At 40.8% G+C, this 19,436-nt stretch overlaps 1 protein-coding gene across 4 annotated transcripts in view; it reads left to right on the top strand.

Moving 5' to 3' along the window:
- Positions 1 to 19,436, top strand: part of CCDC88C (coiled-coil and HOOK domain protein 88C) — a 125,980-nt gene that overhangs the window by 70,345 nt on the left and 36,199 nt on the right. For all 4 annotated transcript variants that reach the window (XM_073349437.2, XM_073349436.2, XM_073349434.2 and 1 more), the window contains exons 6-14: positions 18 to 101; positions 1,892 to 2,032; positions 2,890 to 3,074; positions 3,827 to 3,908; positions 4,377 to 4,535; positions 10,449 to 10,595; positions 12,628 to 12,772; positions 15,768 to 15,949; positions 18,551 to 18,688. In XM_073349437.2, the coding sequence (XP_073205538.2) occupies positions 18 to 101; positions 1,892 to 2,032; positions 2,890 to 3,074; positions 3,827 to 3,908; positions 4,377 to 4,535; positions 10,449 to 10,595; positions 12,628 to 12,772; positions 15,768 to 15,949; positions 18,551 to 18,688 (1,263 nt within the window). The remainder of the gene's footprint in view (positions 1 to 17; positions 102 to 1,891; positions 2,033 to 2,889; positions 3,075 to 3,826; positions 3,909 to 4,376; positions 4,536 to 10,448; positions 10,596 to 12,627; positions 12,773 to 15,767; positions 15,950 to 18,550; positions 18,689 to 19,436) is intronic.

Below are 19,436 nucleotides of genomic sequence, written 5' to 3'. Positions count from 1 at the left end.
TTTCTGTTTGTTTACAGTGTGAAAGAAAGGAAGAATTTATCGAAAGAATAAAACAATTGGATATCGAGACCCAGGCTGCAATTGTTTCACACATTCAGGAGGTAGGGTGCTCAGCCCTTGAAGCTTGCTTTCTTTTTTTCTTCCCGGTGGGTTCAGTGGTATTGTTTACTTTGCTATGTAGTAGCATAGGTTAACCTTTCACAGTGGCACTAGTGTGTTTGACACAAAGAAATATCTGTATTCCATCAATGTATGGGTGTATCTATTTTTGGGCTTGGAGGTATGATTCCCAGCTGGTATAGACATACCCACATTAAAAATAGAAGTCTAGCCCAGATAGCATGGGTAGCAGCTTGGGCTACCTGCCAAATATGTGCCCACCTGGACGCACTAGGTACATACTTGGGTGGCTGGCCCGAGCCACCTTCCCTCGCCACTCCAGCTACACTGGGAATCTCTGCTTCCCAGCTCACATGTAGATGAACCCTCTAAGTGTAATCAAATTAAAAGGTAAAAATTACTAGGTGGTTGGGAAATTAACTGGGCTAACCACTTCTCAAAGAGTGGCAGTGATAAATGTCAGAACTCCCAAAAGTCGGCTCAAACTGAAAGTAGTTTTATAAGGATACACAAAAAGGATTTCAGGTAAAATTTTCAGAAGCACTTTAGTGATGTAGTAGCCTAAGTCTTATTTTCAAAAGTCACTTAGGAGCTTAAGTCCCATTAGAAGGCAATGAGACTCCCAAGTGCCTGCGGCACTTTTAAAATTGGGACTTACGAACCCAAGTTCCATAAGTGCTTTTGAAAATATTATCAATGATCCAAAATTTGATTTCAGTCTTTTAAAAATTGTATAATTTGGTGACATGTCATCTGGATTCTAAATGCTTCTTTAAAAGAAAAAAAAAAGTTTGCTCAAACAGCAGCTATCATCCCACTTTCAGGAGTTCAGGTGAAACCTTCTGTAAATGCCCTCTGCTGGGCAGGCCTCAAGTACAAAATGCACATTCTCTCAGGCTGTGCTGGCGTCATCTGATGCAGAAGCGAAAAACCAACTAACCTAGGAGGGTTGGGGAACACATACTGTTAGAAGTTGTTGACAGTAACCTTTTAATATATTTTAAAATCTGCTTTCTAAAAGTAGATTCCACAGACTAGCAATTTCATTTAAAGACTAAGGAATATAAAGAATATGGTTCTGGTAAAAGCAGAAACATACATAGTCCTAAATGTGGACATAGCAACTTGAAACAAACCTTTCCAGTCTAGTGCAGTTTTCAGCAACATCATTTGGAAAAAAAGCAATTATTAGAGAATTATAGTAAAAAAAAAAAATGTTTTTTCCATACCAGATTAGATCCATTAAATCAGATACTCCCTGTCACAGTGGTCAATAACCAGAGCATCAGGGAAAGGACAAACCTTGTCACCCCCACAATAATGCATCTAGCTAATTGTGCAATACAGGACCGATGTCTTCCTGACTCTTGCAGTGACTAGCTAACCCATATGAAGATTGAGAGTTGAGTACAGTACTCCTAGTGTTACTGAGCACAAAATTATCTGGCCATTTTTTCTAAATCTAGTTATCATGTGAAAACTAGAAGCTTTGTTACATGATGTTGCAGTTGAACTGAGCATTTCTGTACCATTTCCTGGCTATATTTGCTGAAAAGTGACGTTTATGACCAGGTTTGGCTACTCATCAATTCTTGAAAATTGTTGACAATTGGAAGAGGAACTGTACTGATTCCAACAGCTGAGTTGGAATATATAAGTAGCAAACTGGAAAGAAAAGCCTTGCACAGAATGAATCAATTCAACAAGCAACATTTGAAACTATACCAGGGAAAATTAAAAAAAACAAACTGTATTTTGTTCTTGTTTGCAGGTGACTCATAACCAGGAGAATGTGTTTGACTTGCAGTGGCTAGAGCTCCCAGATATGGCCCCAGAAGAACTGGAGTCTCTCTCAAGGAATATGGTTTTCCATCTCAAGAGGCTTATTGATGAGAGAGACGAGTGCACAGAAGTACGAATGAGATGTCTGTTTCTCATACAGTTCATTTAAGGGATCAGACACAGGCTCTGCTTTTCTATTGTCTTTTGCTTCTGTACTGATTGCCTCTGTGTTTCATTTAAGGTTCAATCTCTTCTATTAAATCTCTAAAAATTCTAGCATTTGTTAGAGTGATGTTTAATCTTCCCTTGCTACTCTCATAAATTGTATACTTGAGCTACAGAGAATTGATCTGTGAAGGAGAAGTGTGTGCAGGAAACACAATATGCTTTATTTTGTGCATTTGCCTTAAAGCTTTTGTCTCCTATGCTCTTCTCACCCATTGTTCTCTGAGTGGATGCTTTTCTGTCCCTCCAACAATATCTGCCATTGTTGGTTCAAGAGCCTTCTCTCTAGTTTATGCCGCCAGTGACACCTTTTCTCTGTATCTGTGACTCATCAGTTAATCTTATTTCAGATCTCTGCTAGAAACCTCTCTTCTCCGTGACCTAAATCTCTTAACTTCCCCCTCTTTCTACTGGTATTGATTTGACTCTGATTGTATTTGTTAAAGCTGTAAATTGTTGCAGTTTTTATAAAAACTCTAAGCAAAATAAAGTCCTTATCTGAAACACTAGGAAGTAGTGTATTCCAGTGGTCAGCAAAGGGCTGGGAATCAAAATTGTGTTCTATTCCCAACTCCGTCACCAACTTCAGTGTGTAACATTAGGTACGTCACTTGAACCTTCTGTGCCTGAGTTTCCACATCTGTAAAGTAGGCTAATAATTACCCACCTTTGCAAAGTACTTTGAGATGCCTGAGTGAAAGGAGCTATAAGTCCAATGTATTGTTATTTCTTGTTAATGCCACTGGCTCTCTCCTTTTCCAGCTGATTGTGGATCTCACTCAAGAGAGAGATTATCTGCAGTCTCAGCAACCACCAAGTCCTCTGAAAACATCTAGTCCAGACTCTTCACCAAAGCTAGCCAATCGTCTCTCCAATGAGGACAAGCAGCACCTGGCTGTTGAACTGGCAGACACAAGAGCAAAGCTGAGAAGGGTCCGACAGGAATTGTAAGTCACCAAGTACCTGGGCTGCTGGAGAAGCACTGTCTATTTTAGGTTCTTTGTTAACAGCGTCAAGTAAATGTGTATTAAGCCTCAGTTTGCGGCATCGGGTTGCCCATTGGCTTCAACATGTTGACTTATCTCTGAGTTCTACGTGCAGACTTGCTGCAGAATTGGATCTTGGGGGTTGGGGGTTGCTCAAGGAAAGTAGCTGGCGTCGCCTTCTCCCATCTTCCCTCTTTCTTCTCACCAATCTCAAGCCTCCATTAGTTTGTCTTTCCCTTCCCTCTTTTCTTGCCTTCCCACCTCCCTCACTCTCTCTTTCCCTTTTCCTTCTTTCCCTCCCCACCCCTATGCCATCCTTAAGTTTTCAAAGATTGTTGATTCCAGTTGTTGTTTCCCCTTCCCCACATGCATACACATTACCCTCGCTTGTTGGCAGTCATCGTTGAGAAGGACCGATTACAAATGGCTGTTAGCTGTGGCAGCAGGAATGGCAGGTGAAATGATGATTTAAAAAAGAGAGACAGTCCCAAATATCCTGTGGCTCAGGGCCCCACAAGAAAACATCTGTAGCTATTGGTAACTTTGAAACTGGAGCAGCACCAAGAAAATCTAGAAGGTCTCGTTTCCAGATTACCCTGGTAGACTCCTGTGACTAATACCCCCAGCATCTTGCCATGATGTTAATACTATAAATATTGTTCCAGGAACCCTTGTTATATTTTTCTTATTAAGTTTTCCCTAATCATTTTTAGGGAAGAAAAGTCTGAGCAACTTGTGGACACTAAACACGAAGCAGAACAGCTTGTGCTAGAGCTGCAGAAAATAAAACAGGAGGTAAGTGGAGCTTCTTCAGTTGTAATGCTGCAGTGACACATCACTTTAAAAATTGCTTTCAATAGTAAGATAAAAATTCTTCTGATGAAATTTGAATGATGGAACCAAGTTACTGCAGCATGTTGTGTGTAGGTCTGATTGTGGCAGAGTAATGCAGTGACTTTACTGGTGAGAGCAGGTCTCATATCTGCTCAATTCACTGACTAGTCCAATAATGCCTGGAGCATATACAATGCTGATCATTGAAAATGGAAGAATCCCTGTAGGCTGAGTTACCACTCAATCCTGCAATGAGTTTGATGGCTAATTGAAGAGTTCCCCACACTTGCACCATGGGGACACTCTTGGCTTTCCATTCATTTCTGCTCATTTGGACTTGGGGGCAGGGGAAGGGGTATGTCATTAGTTTTACCAGCATAGGGGAGGGGTTAATTTTATTTTTTTCTGTTTGTCTGACACTTTTCTCAGAATATCCACCTGGCAGCTGATGCCCGCTCTGCCCGAGCATACAGAGATGAACTGGATTCACTGAGAGAGAGGGCAAACCGAGTCGAGAGACTTGAGATGGAACTGGTCCGGTGTAAAGAGAAACTGCATGATGTGGATTTCTACAAGGCTCGTATGGAGGCAAGTGAAGACCAGGAAAGAAATCTGCTGTGCAGGTCCCATTTTTCCCAGTGCTGCTCACCAGTTCATGCTTCATTTGTAATCACACTCACTCTACCAGCACATTAAAGGAAACTGAAGTTCCAGAAAATACTTGATGGATGGGATTTCTGAAAGCACTCGGCAGCGGCCTAGCTCTGCTCCCCCATTGGAGTCAGTGGTAAAACTCTCAACAGTGACAGCAGGGCTAGGCCAGTGCTGAAAAGCCCCCTCATTATAGATCTATTGGGTCTCCATTAAGTGGCTGACTGTAACAGCCCTGTTCTTTGACACTACAGGTCTGAGTCCTCTTTGCAACTTCCTTGCAGGACATTTTCAAGCTATCTTTGTGCCAGAGTTGATTCTTTGGCCAAAATTTTCCATTTGTGAGTACTCTGTGCTAAATATCTAAATAAGTGGCCTGATTTTTTCTTTGCCTTTTCAATGGAAGAATGTGGCACTTTAACCAGTCAGATGCAATCAAAAGACTGTCTGAGATTGATTCTGGAGGCTGAATCTTGGAACAATGTAATCCCACTTCTGCTTACACTGAAGCCAGTGGAAATTTTGCAATTGACTTCAAGATTGAGCCCAAACTGTAAGCAGATGAAGCCCCTGGCTCTGAGATAATGGAGTGTTACTAAAACATATGCCCATAACACTCCCTGCTTAAAACATGGCTGTTCTTTATGGTTTGCAAACCTCACCTTGTAAATACATTTTTCTCTTTGCCAACCTTGGGGACCAGCTGTCCACTGCATCTTATGAATAGGTCCACTAAGCCTGCTGAGTATCAAATGTATAAACTGCAAACTGAGGCAGGTTACTCTCTGCTGGCAATTTTCCAGTTTACTGGAATCTCTTCCTGTTAGTCGTCTCTCTCTCATACTCCCTCAAGCTGGCAAATCAGTTGTGCATTCACTCTATCATGCACACTAGATAGCAGAGCCATGTCTTGACAGTTTCCCTTCAGCGCTGTGCTGCTGTACTTTAGTCTGTCCCTGCTGCCCAAAGCATACAGAGTGGAGTTGGTTCTGGTAGCATGGGAGAGGCTAGTGCTTCCTCTTATCTTCATATGAGATCAAGAAGGAAGCCATTCTATTGTACTGTACTTGAGTTCTCAGCACTGTGGCTTGTCCTAGAGCCAGCAATACCCTCAAACTAACCACTTCTGCTTCCTGTGTGCTAAGTTAACTTGATGATCCATAATGTAAAATTTACAGTGCTCTCCTTTATCTCTTTCTTTTCTTCCATCCCTTATGCAGTCTCCCACCTCTGTCCCTTCTGTGTTGGGTGTCGAGGTTCTGCATCATAGGTGAGCTTCTGTGCTGCATCTCTAAGAGCTGCAATCTGGAGGCATGGGGATGGAGCAAAGGTCACTTTACATCTTCTTGGCGCCTTTCTAACTCTGTTTGCTCTAGGGGTCAATGTGTCCTCTGGCATAAGTTAGGCGCTGCCTTTGGGCTGCTCCACAGTGTAACATTGCCAGTATTTTGCATTCCAGCCACTCCTTAATACCCTTTGTACAAGGGCAGCATAAGTCTGTCTCCTTTGGCCTTATGCTGCTCCTGTCGGCTGCATTCAGGAAATTCCCCTGCGGGGATTCTGGCCCTCTTATGTTGCTGTACCAATGTAAAGGGGCTGCAATGAGGCCAGAATCTGACAATATATATGTCCTGCAGCCAGTGTTATCCCTCAGTTTCCCTTCCATTTCCACCCTGCCTCAAGCAAATGTCCTTCAAAGTGAGTTGTAATGAATAGGACTTAATTGAGAGCTGTGCCTACTCACATTCCTCTCACCTCCTTGAAAAATAGCTGGATTTACAGTTTCCTCAAAACCACTCCCAGTGTCAGAGCAGGGATCTAGTTCTAGTCTCCCACTTGACAGTAAGAGATACCACTAGGCTATAAAGCTGATCCAACTCCCCTGATGCTTACTGGTAGGTTCCTAAGCTCAGAGGGTCTGAAACTCTCAAACAAATTTCACATAGATGGGGCAATCAAAATACAGATGCATAAAATACGTAGGCCATCATTCTGTAGTAAAATGATGCCGTGGGGACCCGGGGATTTCACAGTGTTGTCAATAAGCTCTGCAAAATCAGTAACTGAAGAGAAATCTGTTGGTGCTTGAGGAAAAGCCATTTTAATTGCATGCGCTTCAGTGAAGAAACATATGATGGGCACTTAACAAGCCTCTGGTTCTGGTACTTGAAGTACAGCCATGAAAACATGCCCCTAAAGAATGTCATCTCCAGGAAGTAGTCATGAAAGTGCCATATGGAGGGCAGACCATATGAGACAGTTTACAAGAGGTAAGAGTAGAGAAATTGGAGTGAGACTTTAAGTAGCTCCTTAAACCACAGGCTAAAAGTCCCTAATGTCAGGAGGGAGATTGGAGAAGCTGTGCCTTAGAACAAGTGCAAAAGGAGCAAGCCTCACTGCAAGCGAGCAAGACTTGACATGTCTGAGCAGGTGAATGTTTTCCTTCCACGTCTTTCATGACAAGAAGAAATTACCAAACGCTGTTTTAGTTTGATTATAGCTCTAAGAAAACACAATACAAATGCAGTCTATGGACTTGCCCGCTGTGGTGGCTTAATGAGGTCATAGCTATCAATGTGCAGGGGCAGGCTTAATGCAGTTCTTCCTCTGAGGAGGTGGTTCCCTCCAACATAAAAACCCTGCTGCAGCATTCCTCTCCATTGAGTCTAGTGCTGCTCCAGGAGATCAGATTCTTTTTGGAGTCTAGGGAGTCTTACTTGCATTTTTTCCTCCCTCAACTGCAATAAGTTTCCCCACAGGGTAATGGGAAGAAATTCCTGTGAACATTTAAAAAAAAGCATTTCTTTTACATTTTCATTTAGTTTGATGGATGCAAAACGCAATTATTCCAGGGCATTTGTTAACATTTTTGCAGCTCAGCAAGAGCAACTTCCGTTGCATCAGATATATGGACTTGTGTGTGAGAGAGAGAGAGAGAAAGAACTCTCCAGTTTCAATTGAATAGAAAACACTCTGGCTCCAATCCTGCAAATACTTATGCCAAGATTTAATTTTAAGTGGTCTACTCATGGGCGTAAATGTTTGCAAGATCAGGGCCCACGTTGTTACGGCTGCAGAACAAATTCTATGGTTTAATTCAGTGAGAGGATTATGAAGGCAAGATCAGAAATTGTTGGATATTTTATAGTCATAATTTTAAGGTAAATTTCCTCTATTTGATTTTGGAATCTCTTATAAGTAAACGTATTATAAATCTTAAAAGACCAAAGATAACTATTCTGTGCTGTTGATTTAATAATACGCCACAGCTATAAAACCATTTTGAGAGTTTTATTAATTGAAAAGGGGGAAAAAAATCTTCATTCCCATGAAGAACACACCCAACCATTCTGCTTATCTAATACAAAAATGATTTATAGCCAAACCAATTCTCAGGTCAGTTGTGCTACCCTAGGGTTATCTGTGGTGACATTAGTTATAATATGCTGTGTTAGAACAAGTCTACCTCCCAGGCTCTGAGACATAACTTTATAGAGCTATCCTGGAGTAATTACTTAAATTAAGTTTGCACTGTAAAGATGACCTCAGAAAATGGGTGCAAGTAAATAATGTTGGCCCAACTCTAACAGGCTTCTGCAAAAGGTTCTTAATTTAAGATTTCATCAGAAACATTCTGATCTCTGACAGGTCTTCCTCCCCCTCACCCCTCAGGCACATGCCTGGTGCGTACCTCCCATTTCTCAAATATTATGGCTCCCAATGATGTGTGATTTGCAAACAGAGATCAAATACGTGTACACCTTACTTGGCACAAAGTTAGACTCTTCATGGGACACTGAAATAATCAGTTCCTGCTTGGTAAGCAGTTTCAGAGGTCGTTCTGAGGTGATGTTTATGAGATCAAGCACCATCTTACTTCTCACAGCTGTGGTCCAGACTGAGCAGGACGTATATATATATATATATATATTAAATATATTCTGATTGATCCATTGTTTCAATATGAGTATTTTTGGTACTCATTTTACACCCAGCATGCTGCCTGTTTTTAACTCCACTCATTCGCATCTGTTTTGGCATCAGGCAGTTCAGCATATCCATCCTCTCTGGTCAAACGTGGCCCAAAATTTAGGTCTTAAAATATCAGCCCTGGTCTACACTATGAGGGGTGGGGGGAAAATATCGATCTAAGTTACGCAACTCCAGCTACATTAATAACGTAGCTGAAGTCGACATACTTCAATCGACTTACCATGGTGTCTCCACCGCGGTGAGTCGACTGCTGCAGCTCCCCTGTCGACTCCACTTGCACCTCTCCTGGCACTGGAGTACAGGAGTCGATGGGAGAGCGCGTGGGGATCGATTTATCACATCTAGACTAGACGAGATAAATCGATCCTTGCTGGTAGTTTCAACATTTTCTCTTTATTCATTTACTCACAGATGTCTCTTTTGCATCACCATCATCGTATCTCCTGTGAGCACAAAGTGCAATCATCCCTATTTTACAGATGGGGAACTGAGGCACAGATCAATTAAGGGACCTTCCTTAGGTCTAGGGTAGCACAGGATGTCTGTACCAGAGCAGGGAAACGGAATCCAGCATTCCTAAGTCCCAGTCCAGCCTTAACAACAAGAACATCCTTTCTCTTTTTATAAAACCAAAAACGAATAGAAACAGTTCTCCATGGATTCTTACTACTAGTGGAAATTGTTCTCAAAACACATTAATCTAAAGTTTAGCAACAGCTTTGCACTAATCAGTTTCAGTGTGATGGGGACTTAAGTTATTCCACACAATAGTTGATGGAAGTGCTGGTTCTAAACAGTAGCAACAATAACCAGAGATTTTTCTTTTGGGTGTGACAAAGTTCCTGCTCTACCTTGGTGGGTCTTGCGCTTATTGGTGGATTCGCTCGCCTTGGAGCTTCACAGCAGCCCTCAGCTTGGCCGTTTTTCTGAATTCACAGTCCAGGTCAACTCCTCCTGTGTCTGACCAGGAGTTGGGAGGATTTGGAGGGAACGCGGGCCTGCCCTCTACTCCGGGTTCCAGCCCAGGGCCCTGTGGAATGCAGCTGTCTAGAGTGCCTCCTGGAACAGCTGTGCGACAGCTACAATTCCCTGGGCTACTTCCCCATGGCCTCCTCCTAACACGTTCTTTACCCTCAGCATAGGACCTTCCTCCTGGTGTCTGATAATGCTTGTACACCTCAGTCCTCCAACAGTCCACATTCTCACTCTCAGCTCCTAGTGCCTCTTGCTCCCAGCTCCTCATACGCACACCACAAACTGAAGTGAGCTCCTTTTTAAAACCCAGGTGCCCTGATTAGCCTGCCTTAATTGATTCTAGCAGCTTCTTGATTGGCTGCAGGTGTTCTAATCAGCCTGTCTTAATTGTCTCCAGAAGGTTCCTGATTGTTCTGGAACCTTCCCTGTTACCTTACCCAGGGAAAAGGGACCAACTTAGCCTGGGCCTAATATAGCTGCCTTCTATTACTCTCCTATAGCCATCTGGCCCGACCCTGTCACACAGGCCAGGAGATTTTTTTTTCTCCTACAAGGTTTATTTTCAAGAAATTGCAGCACATCTCCACCCCACAGCACTCTCTATTTCTTAGGAGATAGCTGATGGCTAGAGTTTTGCGTACTGCAGGAAAGTTCTATATGAATGCCAAGAAATGCCTGAAGATTAATTGGTCAACTGCTGACTCCTCCCACTGGCTTTAGGATTAATTAGGGTTAAATTGAAAGTCTTTGTAGGCTTTCTCTTTAGTTCAGCATTAATAGACTGGTTATGGGTTATGATTAAGGGTTATGTATATATTGGGTTTGTATACATGTTAGAGCATGAACACCATTTCATATGCTGTTTTTCTTTTTGTATTTTAGGAATTAAGAGAAGACAACATCATATTAATTGAAACAAAGGCTATGCTAGAAGAACAGTTAACAGTAGCAAGAGCTCGTGGTGATAAATTGCATGAACTAGAGAAGGAAAACTTGCAATTGAAATCCAAACTTCATGATGTAGAGCTGGTACACACTCTTTATTTAACTATGCAATTTTTAAAAAATCATGTTTTTAAACTAGCTTACATACTCTTTTTACATAATCTGTTGGCGTTGGACAAATCCCATTTACAAAGTTTTTAATGTGTCTCAGGCCATGTGACCTTTGTGTCAGTGCAGTGCATTATGCATGCTTAAAGCAGCATGACACTCAATTTACAATAAAAATATATCAGTAGCCCCAGTGGTCTGCATGGGAGAAGCAGACAGTTTCACAGATTTCAGGTTACATGAGCGTGTATCACCAAGTTTAAAATATTGAAGCTATGTACGTGGATGTTAGAGGGTTTAGAATGTATCATTTTTTTTAAAAAAAAATCTCTTACACATGGGATATGAAAATCTGCTTCAATGAACAACTGTTCTTGCTGAAAATAAAATTTAGAGTTATTGCCGGAGTTCTATGAGGCATTGACCACTGCAAAAAATAAAATGTTCTCAATATTTAATACTACATAAATCAGAGAAAAGGGGTTATTCATTTGAACACAAATGAGAGACTTAAGACCTGGCAGTTTAGTACTCACAACTAAAAGGCTAATAAATAACATTGGATATTTATTACTGCATTAAAGATATGAAATGTTACTTCATGTGCTGTAATTTTAGTTACTAGTGTTCCTCATTCTTATGGATTCGTTGTTCTGAATTCTTGCAAAGTGTGGTCAGTTACTAACCTGAAAAAGATTTTGCTGGAATGGAGGTGTTGTTCAGATCCAGCAGAGTTATGCTAAATGCACAGCTCAGTACATTGTAAATTAAGGAAACAAATGATACCCAAGATTTTTAAAATTGGCTCATGATTTTGGATGCCTCAAACTTTGGGTGCCTCTCTTGAGATAACTTGAAGAGGTATGACATGCAGAGGGGCTGGTGCTCCTTTCAGGTGTCTCAAGTTGAGCAACCAAAAATGTATTGCCCCAAATCACTAACCTAGCTGATGCCTTTCATCTTGGGTGTGTTTTGCCTGTCTTAGTATCTTAGGTAGCATATAGAGATGGTTGTTCTCATTTCAGTGCAAACATCATGCATGTAAATATATTCAGAGTGATTCAAGTGTCTTATAAGGAGAAAGGGGTGGGGAGAGTGTGTGTGAGAGTGAGAGACCATGCCTGCGCCTATATGCTACACCAGTACTTTGACTGGGAACAGCTATTCATCACTCTCTAAAGTCTATCCCATTCAATACCAACTCACTTTAATGGAAAGCTTTCTCTGTATTCAAGCCTATTTTTCATCTGTTCATTAAAATAATTCCCATTTTGTCAATGAGCAGTAAAAAAACTGACTTCCATTGGGAAATGTCGAACAGTGTCTCATTGAGCCCATACATATTTGGTGCATTTTGCATGTGAAAGTCAAGAATTAAGTCAAGAAGTTAATGTCAATTAGAAATTACTGAGATCTTACCCTAATAGCACCTAGTTCCAATTACAGCATGTGGTATCACCTGTTATGGTCGTTTTTTAAAAGTACATTATATGAATTTATTTTCCATTTTTTCACAAGGTTTCTTTGTTAAAAAGCTGTGTGAAGCTGACAGTGATGTGACATGAAGACTTCACTTTTGGGCATTTCAAGAAATGAAGAAAAACTGTAACTGATTCTGTGATGCTTATCTTCAGCTTTAGGAAGAACAGAGAGATTATTGCAAAGCCCAGATAGTGTCAAAAAGTTGTGTCAAGTTAGTTGTGAAATTAGGCAGGCTTGATTGTATTAAACATGTCTTGAAGCGTCCATTTAGTATTCCAGGTAATTAGAGATGGACCTAAACCAAAACCCAGGTTCTTAGTACCTCTGAACCTGGGGAAGTTTCATTTGGGATCTGGCCCATCCATAGGGTGGCTTTAATCTTGGATCTCTTAATATTGTATGTGTATATTAACATATGCACATATGTTGTATAGAGGGGTCTATTCAATTCTTGATGCATGCATCACTCCAGGCTTCCTAGTTAATAAGCTCAGCATGACATTCCATTTGCATGCTCTTTCCACAGGACCGGGACACAGACAAGAAACGAATTGAAGAGCTGCTGGAAGAGAATATGGTACTGGAGATAGCGCAAAAACAGAGCATGAATGAGTCTGCTCACCTGGGCTGGGAACTAGAACAGCTGTCAAAGAGCACAGACCTTGCAGATAGTAAGTAGCAGTCATAAGGTGACTCTTAATTATTATTGTGCTTGTGCAAGGTTTCCTTGTAGAAGAGGAGGGGAACAAGTTACTGCATTGGGCAGGAGCAAAACCTCAAACTCCAGGCTGAATAGTTCTCGTGGGGAAATAAATTTCCATATTTAACCACTTGACAGTTTATTATTTAAGCTGAACAAAAAGTTTCTAATAATGCCACAGCTTCCAGCTTCTTTCCTTAAATTATGTAACTATTAACAATGACTTCTTTATATTTAAACCTTCCTTGAGAAAGTGCCCAAAAGGAAACAAACAGCCCCATATATTGCACAGTAATGATCCCAGCACAGGGTATTTTTAACTAAATAGTTAGTGGCTGGGAGGAGTTGATAATCCTTCTCTACTCCCAGCTGATCTTTAGGTCCCAGGAAAAAGCCTATGCTGTGAGGCAACTATTTTTAATAGAAGGTGAAAAATGAGTGGGAGCAAGGGGAAATAACTGGCTGGATATTTTGTAAATTGGTGATTCATTTTCAGTAATTATATGCAAGACATAAAAAAAATCAGTGCTCTGTATCATAGGCTTGATAGTTGGTTTCTATTTATATAATTAATTCAGTTTATAATACTAGGATACAAAATCGTATTTTAAAGAATCCTGGGATATATAACAGGATGTTACTGGCAGAAGTTTTCAGTATCAGATCTTGACTGAACACTTACCTAATCCCTCAAAGACTCATGCACATGCTTAGCTTTACACACTGTGAGTAGGTTCACTGATGTCAGTGGGGCAAATCACATCATGTAAACTTTAGCATGTGCACAAGTCTTGGTAAAATCAGGGTCTTGTAAAGTGACCATATGTAAAAATGGTACCACCACTTTGCTCCTCCGATTGGCTTGTTGTGTGTATTCTGAGCTGTCTACTAACAGTAGTGACTAATTAGCTCTTATTACTTTTTACTTTGTTAGCCCTGCAAAGCGAGCTCAGCAAAGTTCAGAGAGGGTGAACTGTATTCTGGTTCTTCTTGTGCAGCAAAAATACGGTTTCATCAACATTGAAACATTTTGGGAAAACAGTGCAATTTTTCAATGGCAAATTTGAAATGAGGCAAAAATTTCAGCCTCGTTTCAAATTAGAATTTTTGTTTCATTTCTGTTTTTTCCCCTCCTTTTTTTGCTTTTTCCTGTATTTCTTTTTTGCCACTGAATGCATTAAAATGAATGATGCTTAGGTTCTTCCCCATTTTTCATGTTTGTTTTTTGTTTGTCCATTCTGTAACCTTTCAGAACTTCCTCAACTTTAGAAAAGTTATAAAGGGGGAATAATAATTAAGGATAAACTTCGTAACTCTTTCAGTCTGTAACTCTTCAAAAGTTGTAGCTTTTCAAAACTTCTCCAGAGTAGCAAAAGAAAAGTGGAGGGGAATCAATGACATCATTTATTTTATTGCACTCAGTGGCAAAAGGGGAACAAAAAGGGGGAGCGGGGGACAAAATTTTGAAAATCTGAATAAAAAAATCATTAAAATTTTTGAAAAAAAACCCAGAAAAGTTATTTCATTTTTTTGAACCCTGTGAAATGAAAACAACTTAAAAATTTCAAAATCGTTCACAAAAATGTTTTCCTACTTTTTAACCAGCTCCATTTATGAAGTTCCAGTTAGTTACACTTTGTCCCACTGAGGACAGCTGAGGTTGTGCAGATGTAACTGAGAGCACAGTTTGGTCTGCAGAACTTTTATTTTAGCTATGGTGATGCATGACCAGGAAAGAACCCAGCTTGACTGACTATTGGATATCGGGTTGAGTTTGGAAGGATGGCACGTAGAAAAACCATTTTTTTTACTTCTAAATTGAGCAGAGTTGATACAGAAATCATTGGGTAACAATAAGCATGGAAACCAATAAAGCCGCTTTTAAAGTCTTTATTTCAGAATAGAATTGAAATGGAACCATGCTGATGGTATTAGTGTTAAACGTCGATGCAACCAAAACTCACCAGTGTATTGCTCATACAGATCATGGATGTTGTGAACCATTCAGCCTCCCAGGAGTTTCTGCCAGTTGTAAGTGCTGTTTAAGGGGCTGTAACAGCACTGAATTTTGTCTTTCTTCCTGTAAGAATGAATATTTTCTAAGATGAGAACACAGAGTTAATGTCACTTTCATGTTAAACATATGATTTTTATGTAGAGAGTAGATTTGTTACATTTGAAAAAAGGAAGTAGATTTTTAGCTACTCAAGTGTTGAGTTACTAAAATCAAACATGGTGAAAAAGGTAAATGTGCAGTGGAGACGCTGGTATTGGGAAATGTCACATGAAATGTGATAAAACTTGTGAACTCTAAACACCTGGAGTGAAATCCTGGCTCTATTGAAGTCGGTGGCAAAACTCTCACTCATAGAGAATTCTCTGTGATTGTTGCTTAGTGCATGTGTATCCAGCCTTAAAATACACACACTGCTTCAGTGTGTGCCTGTTGAAGTAGCTGGATAACTCAGAGCACTGGCACCCATTCACGTGAGCTATTTCTGTGGTTAATTGATATAAAAGTTTTAATTGGCTGCAGCTGCAACTTCATGGTATAAATGATTGAAAATGGCATTTTCCCTAGTTTCAGAAGTTGATTTTTTAAGCATTTCTATCTCAGCAAAAGTGATGGATTCTAGTCCAGTGTGTCTCACCAAACATTTCTAGTTAACCATTCAACTTAGTAGCTAACCTGACTCTTAGATATGAGACTATGAAAATAAGCAGCTTTTGCAATATCGTGTCTTTGGACACTTTCCTGTTCATGAAGGGATGTAACTATTATCTATGGAAGTATGCTCCATTTTTTTATGTAGGTGTTTTTACTTAGGGACCACTCTGCCACCTTAGCTCAGCTGAGGTGCTAATAAGGATCTGGCCCTAATTATCTATGTTTTATGATCCTAGAAATGATAACCTGTTTATGAATGTGTATAAACTTCTGCATTCTGATTCTTATGTTTCAACAGCTAGGAAGTCCTTTGTGTTTGAGCTGAACGAATGTGCATCGAGTCGCATTCTGAAGCTAGAAAAGGACAATCAGAGCCTGCAAAACACCATCCAAGAGCTCAGAGATCTCTCTCTGACCACAGAAGAGAGCAGCCTAAAGTTTGTGGAGCTGGAGAAGGAGAATCAACAACTTAGCAAGAAGGTAACTCTCACTAGGTTCATGCTGGCCTAGCTATTTGGGAGCTGATTCTGCTGTTTCTAACAGTGTGCTGGAATTAGACCTGTTACACTCTGCAGCTTACAGCATTCCTGAGTGATGCTTGATGGCAGTACTGCCAACTCTGGAGAGCTCATGCATATTCTGCATGAGGTTCTCAACTAATTTTCAGTGCTTGCCTAGATAACTTATAGTCTTCCTCTTCCTTGTATATGCACTCCATAGAGCTATTCTGCCACTGGCAGATTGTGCTCTTGTCCCACTGCCTGTTCCTGTGACAAGTATTTCCTCAGCTTGTTCTGTTACGGAGGAGAAAACTAATGGGCTACACTCACCCTTAGTGTAATTCCATTTAAATCAATGAAGTTACATGAGAGGCGAGTTCAGCCCGATATATTTTTAAAGAAATGTCCTTTACTGTTCACGGTCTTTGATTGACTTCTCCGCCTTGTCTCCTTTTCTGGCTATCACAACGTTCTGCTGCATCTCCCTTTCCCACAAAGCCACGGGTTCTTTTCATTCCTGGTAATGAATGTGCTGCTAGTAGCATTTTTTGCTACACTCCCTTGTCGACTGTTAATACTTCTAGCTCATGTGCCAGCCCAGCTCTGCCTTTGGAAAGGAGTGTTCAGTTCTGCCACAGCCACCTGCTTGGGTTTTGTCTGGCTACAGCACGCATTCTGATCTCCAGCTAACAGACCCCAGTGCCAGTGGGGAAACAGGATGCTTGTTAGTTTGATGCATTTGAAGAATTCCCATGTAAGGGACTTAGTTCTCCTCACCCCTCTACACCCACTAAACGTGATATGGGGCCTACTCCTGCCTTTTTCTTTGCTGCTGTAACCAATGTCTTTTGTCGTATTGATAAAAGCTTATACAACACTTCAGCCCTGAAACATAATGGCTCCCCTCTTTGCTCAGCTTACCGTTAAAGATGTGCTGGATCATTAGGATGCCCTAAATGAGAGAGCCCATTTGCTGTGTTGTAGATAGTAGTCTAGACGTAGATTGGCTGATTATAATTAGCACGGTACCTGCCTCTATGCCAGTGAGCGGAGGTTGACGTCCCTTTACTACAGGGAGCACTTTGAGGGATGCTTTTGCCAAGGTGAGAGAACAAAATCCACTTCTCAGAGTCCCTATCTGGGCAAGAGAGAGTCTGTAAAAATTCATCTCTCCCTACTCCCACTCCACTCCCACGTGGCCCCTTTGTGACAGTCATTCAAGCTAGGTTCTCTAATTAAAACACTCAGAACTTGAGATCTAAGGGTATAAAGTGTCCAACCAATGTCTCTGGTGCCCAGCAACTTAAGTCATTTGAACAGCTGCAGTTGACTTTGACTTACCACATGCATATTTCTTTGATACCTCAAGTTGTGGCACTATATCAGTACCAGCTCTTATGGGCCCAGCTTTAGTCTGATTTGCTCCTGTTTTGGCAGTGGGAGAGTGTTACCAAGCTTGGGTTACCTAAAGGTTTGATCCCCTCCTTTAAATGAGTAGGATTACCCAGTAATACAGAATGCCAGTGCAGGGGCGGGGCAGAATGTGTGGGCATGAAACAGAGGAGCAGAAATGCCAGTGGGTTTAAAGTGTTGTGATCAAGAACAGCTGAGAGTCACGAAACAGAAAATTCTTTGCTCATGATGCATCACTTTGGAACAGGGACATAGACTGTGATGGGAGCTAACCTAGTCTACAAGTGTTGATTGAATATCACAATCTGATCATGTTGCTGGTGACTCTGTCACGTATTCAAGGAGATTTGAGAAGAAGTTACTGCACAGTCATTTGGCTGCTCAGCTACTGTGTCAGTGGTACATAGTCTGTTGATACTAAGAGATATAAGACTTGTAAAGTATCTTACACTGGGTTTATTTTAACAAAATGTGTCTTCTTCACACATGCTGTATGGAGACTTATGACGCTGAGATTCCTGATGCTGACAAAACTTCATGTCCAAGAATGAACAATGGATTTTTGTAGAGTGGGAAGGTTTTGGGTTTTTTTTAATGCAGCAGCAAAACAAATATTAATGGTGGGGGGACTCAGAACTTCTACACAAGGGGCCTGGGTGTCAGATATAGGGAATGTGGAAAAGGGGTGATGATAGAGAAGGTTTTAATGGAGGAAGAGGTAATTTAAAAAACAACAGTAAACCAAACCATAGTTCCCTCAGATTTGCTGGATAGCTAGCAGCCACATTTTTAGAAGTTTCTCTAATTTCATGTGCCTCCATTTTGGGTGTCCAACTTGAGGTACCAGGTGTGAAATCCTGGCCTCATTGAAATCAATGAGAGTTTTACCATTGACTTAAATAGGGGTAGGATTTCACCCCTACTCTCTGACTGACTTTCAGATTTCTGAAAATTCTGACCTAAATTTGTATAGTTGGTTAAACAGTGGTTGGCAACTTTCAGAAGGGAAGGGTTAGTTTCCTCAGTCTTGTTGGTTTGACATAACCCTTCCGGAACGGATAGCATCTTGGCCATCTATTTAATCTCTACTTTTCAAAATGCTCTGAAATAGAAATAGTCATGGTTCTGTTTGTTGTCTGATGTATTTTGTGGTGCTTTTTCCATGCAGATTGAGAAGTTGCAAAATCAGATTGAAAAAGAGAAACAAAGCAGCCAAGACTTGGAGACCTTAAGCGAGGAGCTGATAAAAGAGAAAGAACAGCTACAGGGTGTCATGGAGACTGTAAAAGCTGAAAAAGACAGACAGGTGCTGACTTCATAAATCTGATCCAAAAGCTTAGTAGTGGTCATTTTACCATGGCCATTTAGAGAGTCTCAATGGCTCAGGGGCTTGGTAATAGACCGCAGAGAGTATTGCATGCAGAACACTCATTCAAATACAAGTCAAGATGTCTTTGAGCAAAAGTAACTACATGGGATGGTGTCTGCTGCTCATTCCATTGCTCTTTGACAACCTTCAGGTTGTTTGTAACATTGGTTCTTCCCTGCCCTTCAAAAAGCCTTGACTAGACAGATTAGGATGTACAACTCAAATCCCATATTGCTGAAGAAGATTGGATTGATACCAGCTGTGTGTCATGGTAGTTTCCTTAGACTTACTTGATCTGAGTAAAAAAATGCTGAGAAAGCTACTACACCCATAGATTGACATTTTAAATACCATGCAGCCTTTACCGCTGTGATGCAATTCAAAGTACAATACCACTATTTTACAAGCTTACAAGGTGTCATTCATACTTAGTAATTTAAGAATGGGAATAGACGTGGTCCATGGAGGATGGTGTGCTTGCTTTTAAAATATATGAAATTGATTTGTGTGACAAGGCTGGGGTGAGGTTAAATAATAAAAATAAACCTTGCATTTATACAGTGCCTTTCATCCTGAAGCATTCTGAAGTGCTTTACAGATTTATACTCCAGGAAAACTCCACCTCTGAAATACAGCTGTGGTGAAGCACAGCCGCTCTTTAAAAGCACATAGGAATTCCTCATGA

Source organism: Lepidochelys kempii, chromosome 6, assembly GCF_965140285.1.
Source record: "Lepidochelys kempii isolate rLepKem1 chromosome 6, rLepKem1.hap1, whole genome shotgun sequence".
Lineage (NCBI taxonomy): Eukaryota > Metazoa > Chordata > Testudines > Cheloniidae > Lepidochelys > Lepidochelys kempii.
The sequence above is the reverse complement of the archived record's forward strand: the minus strand, read 5'-3'. Positions and strand labels throughout refer to the sequence as shown.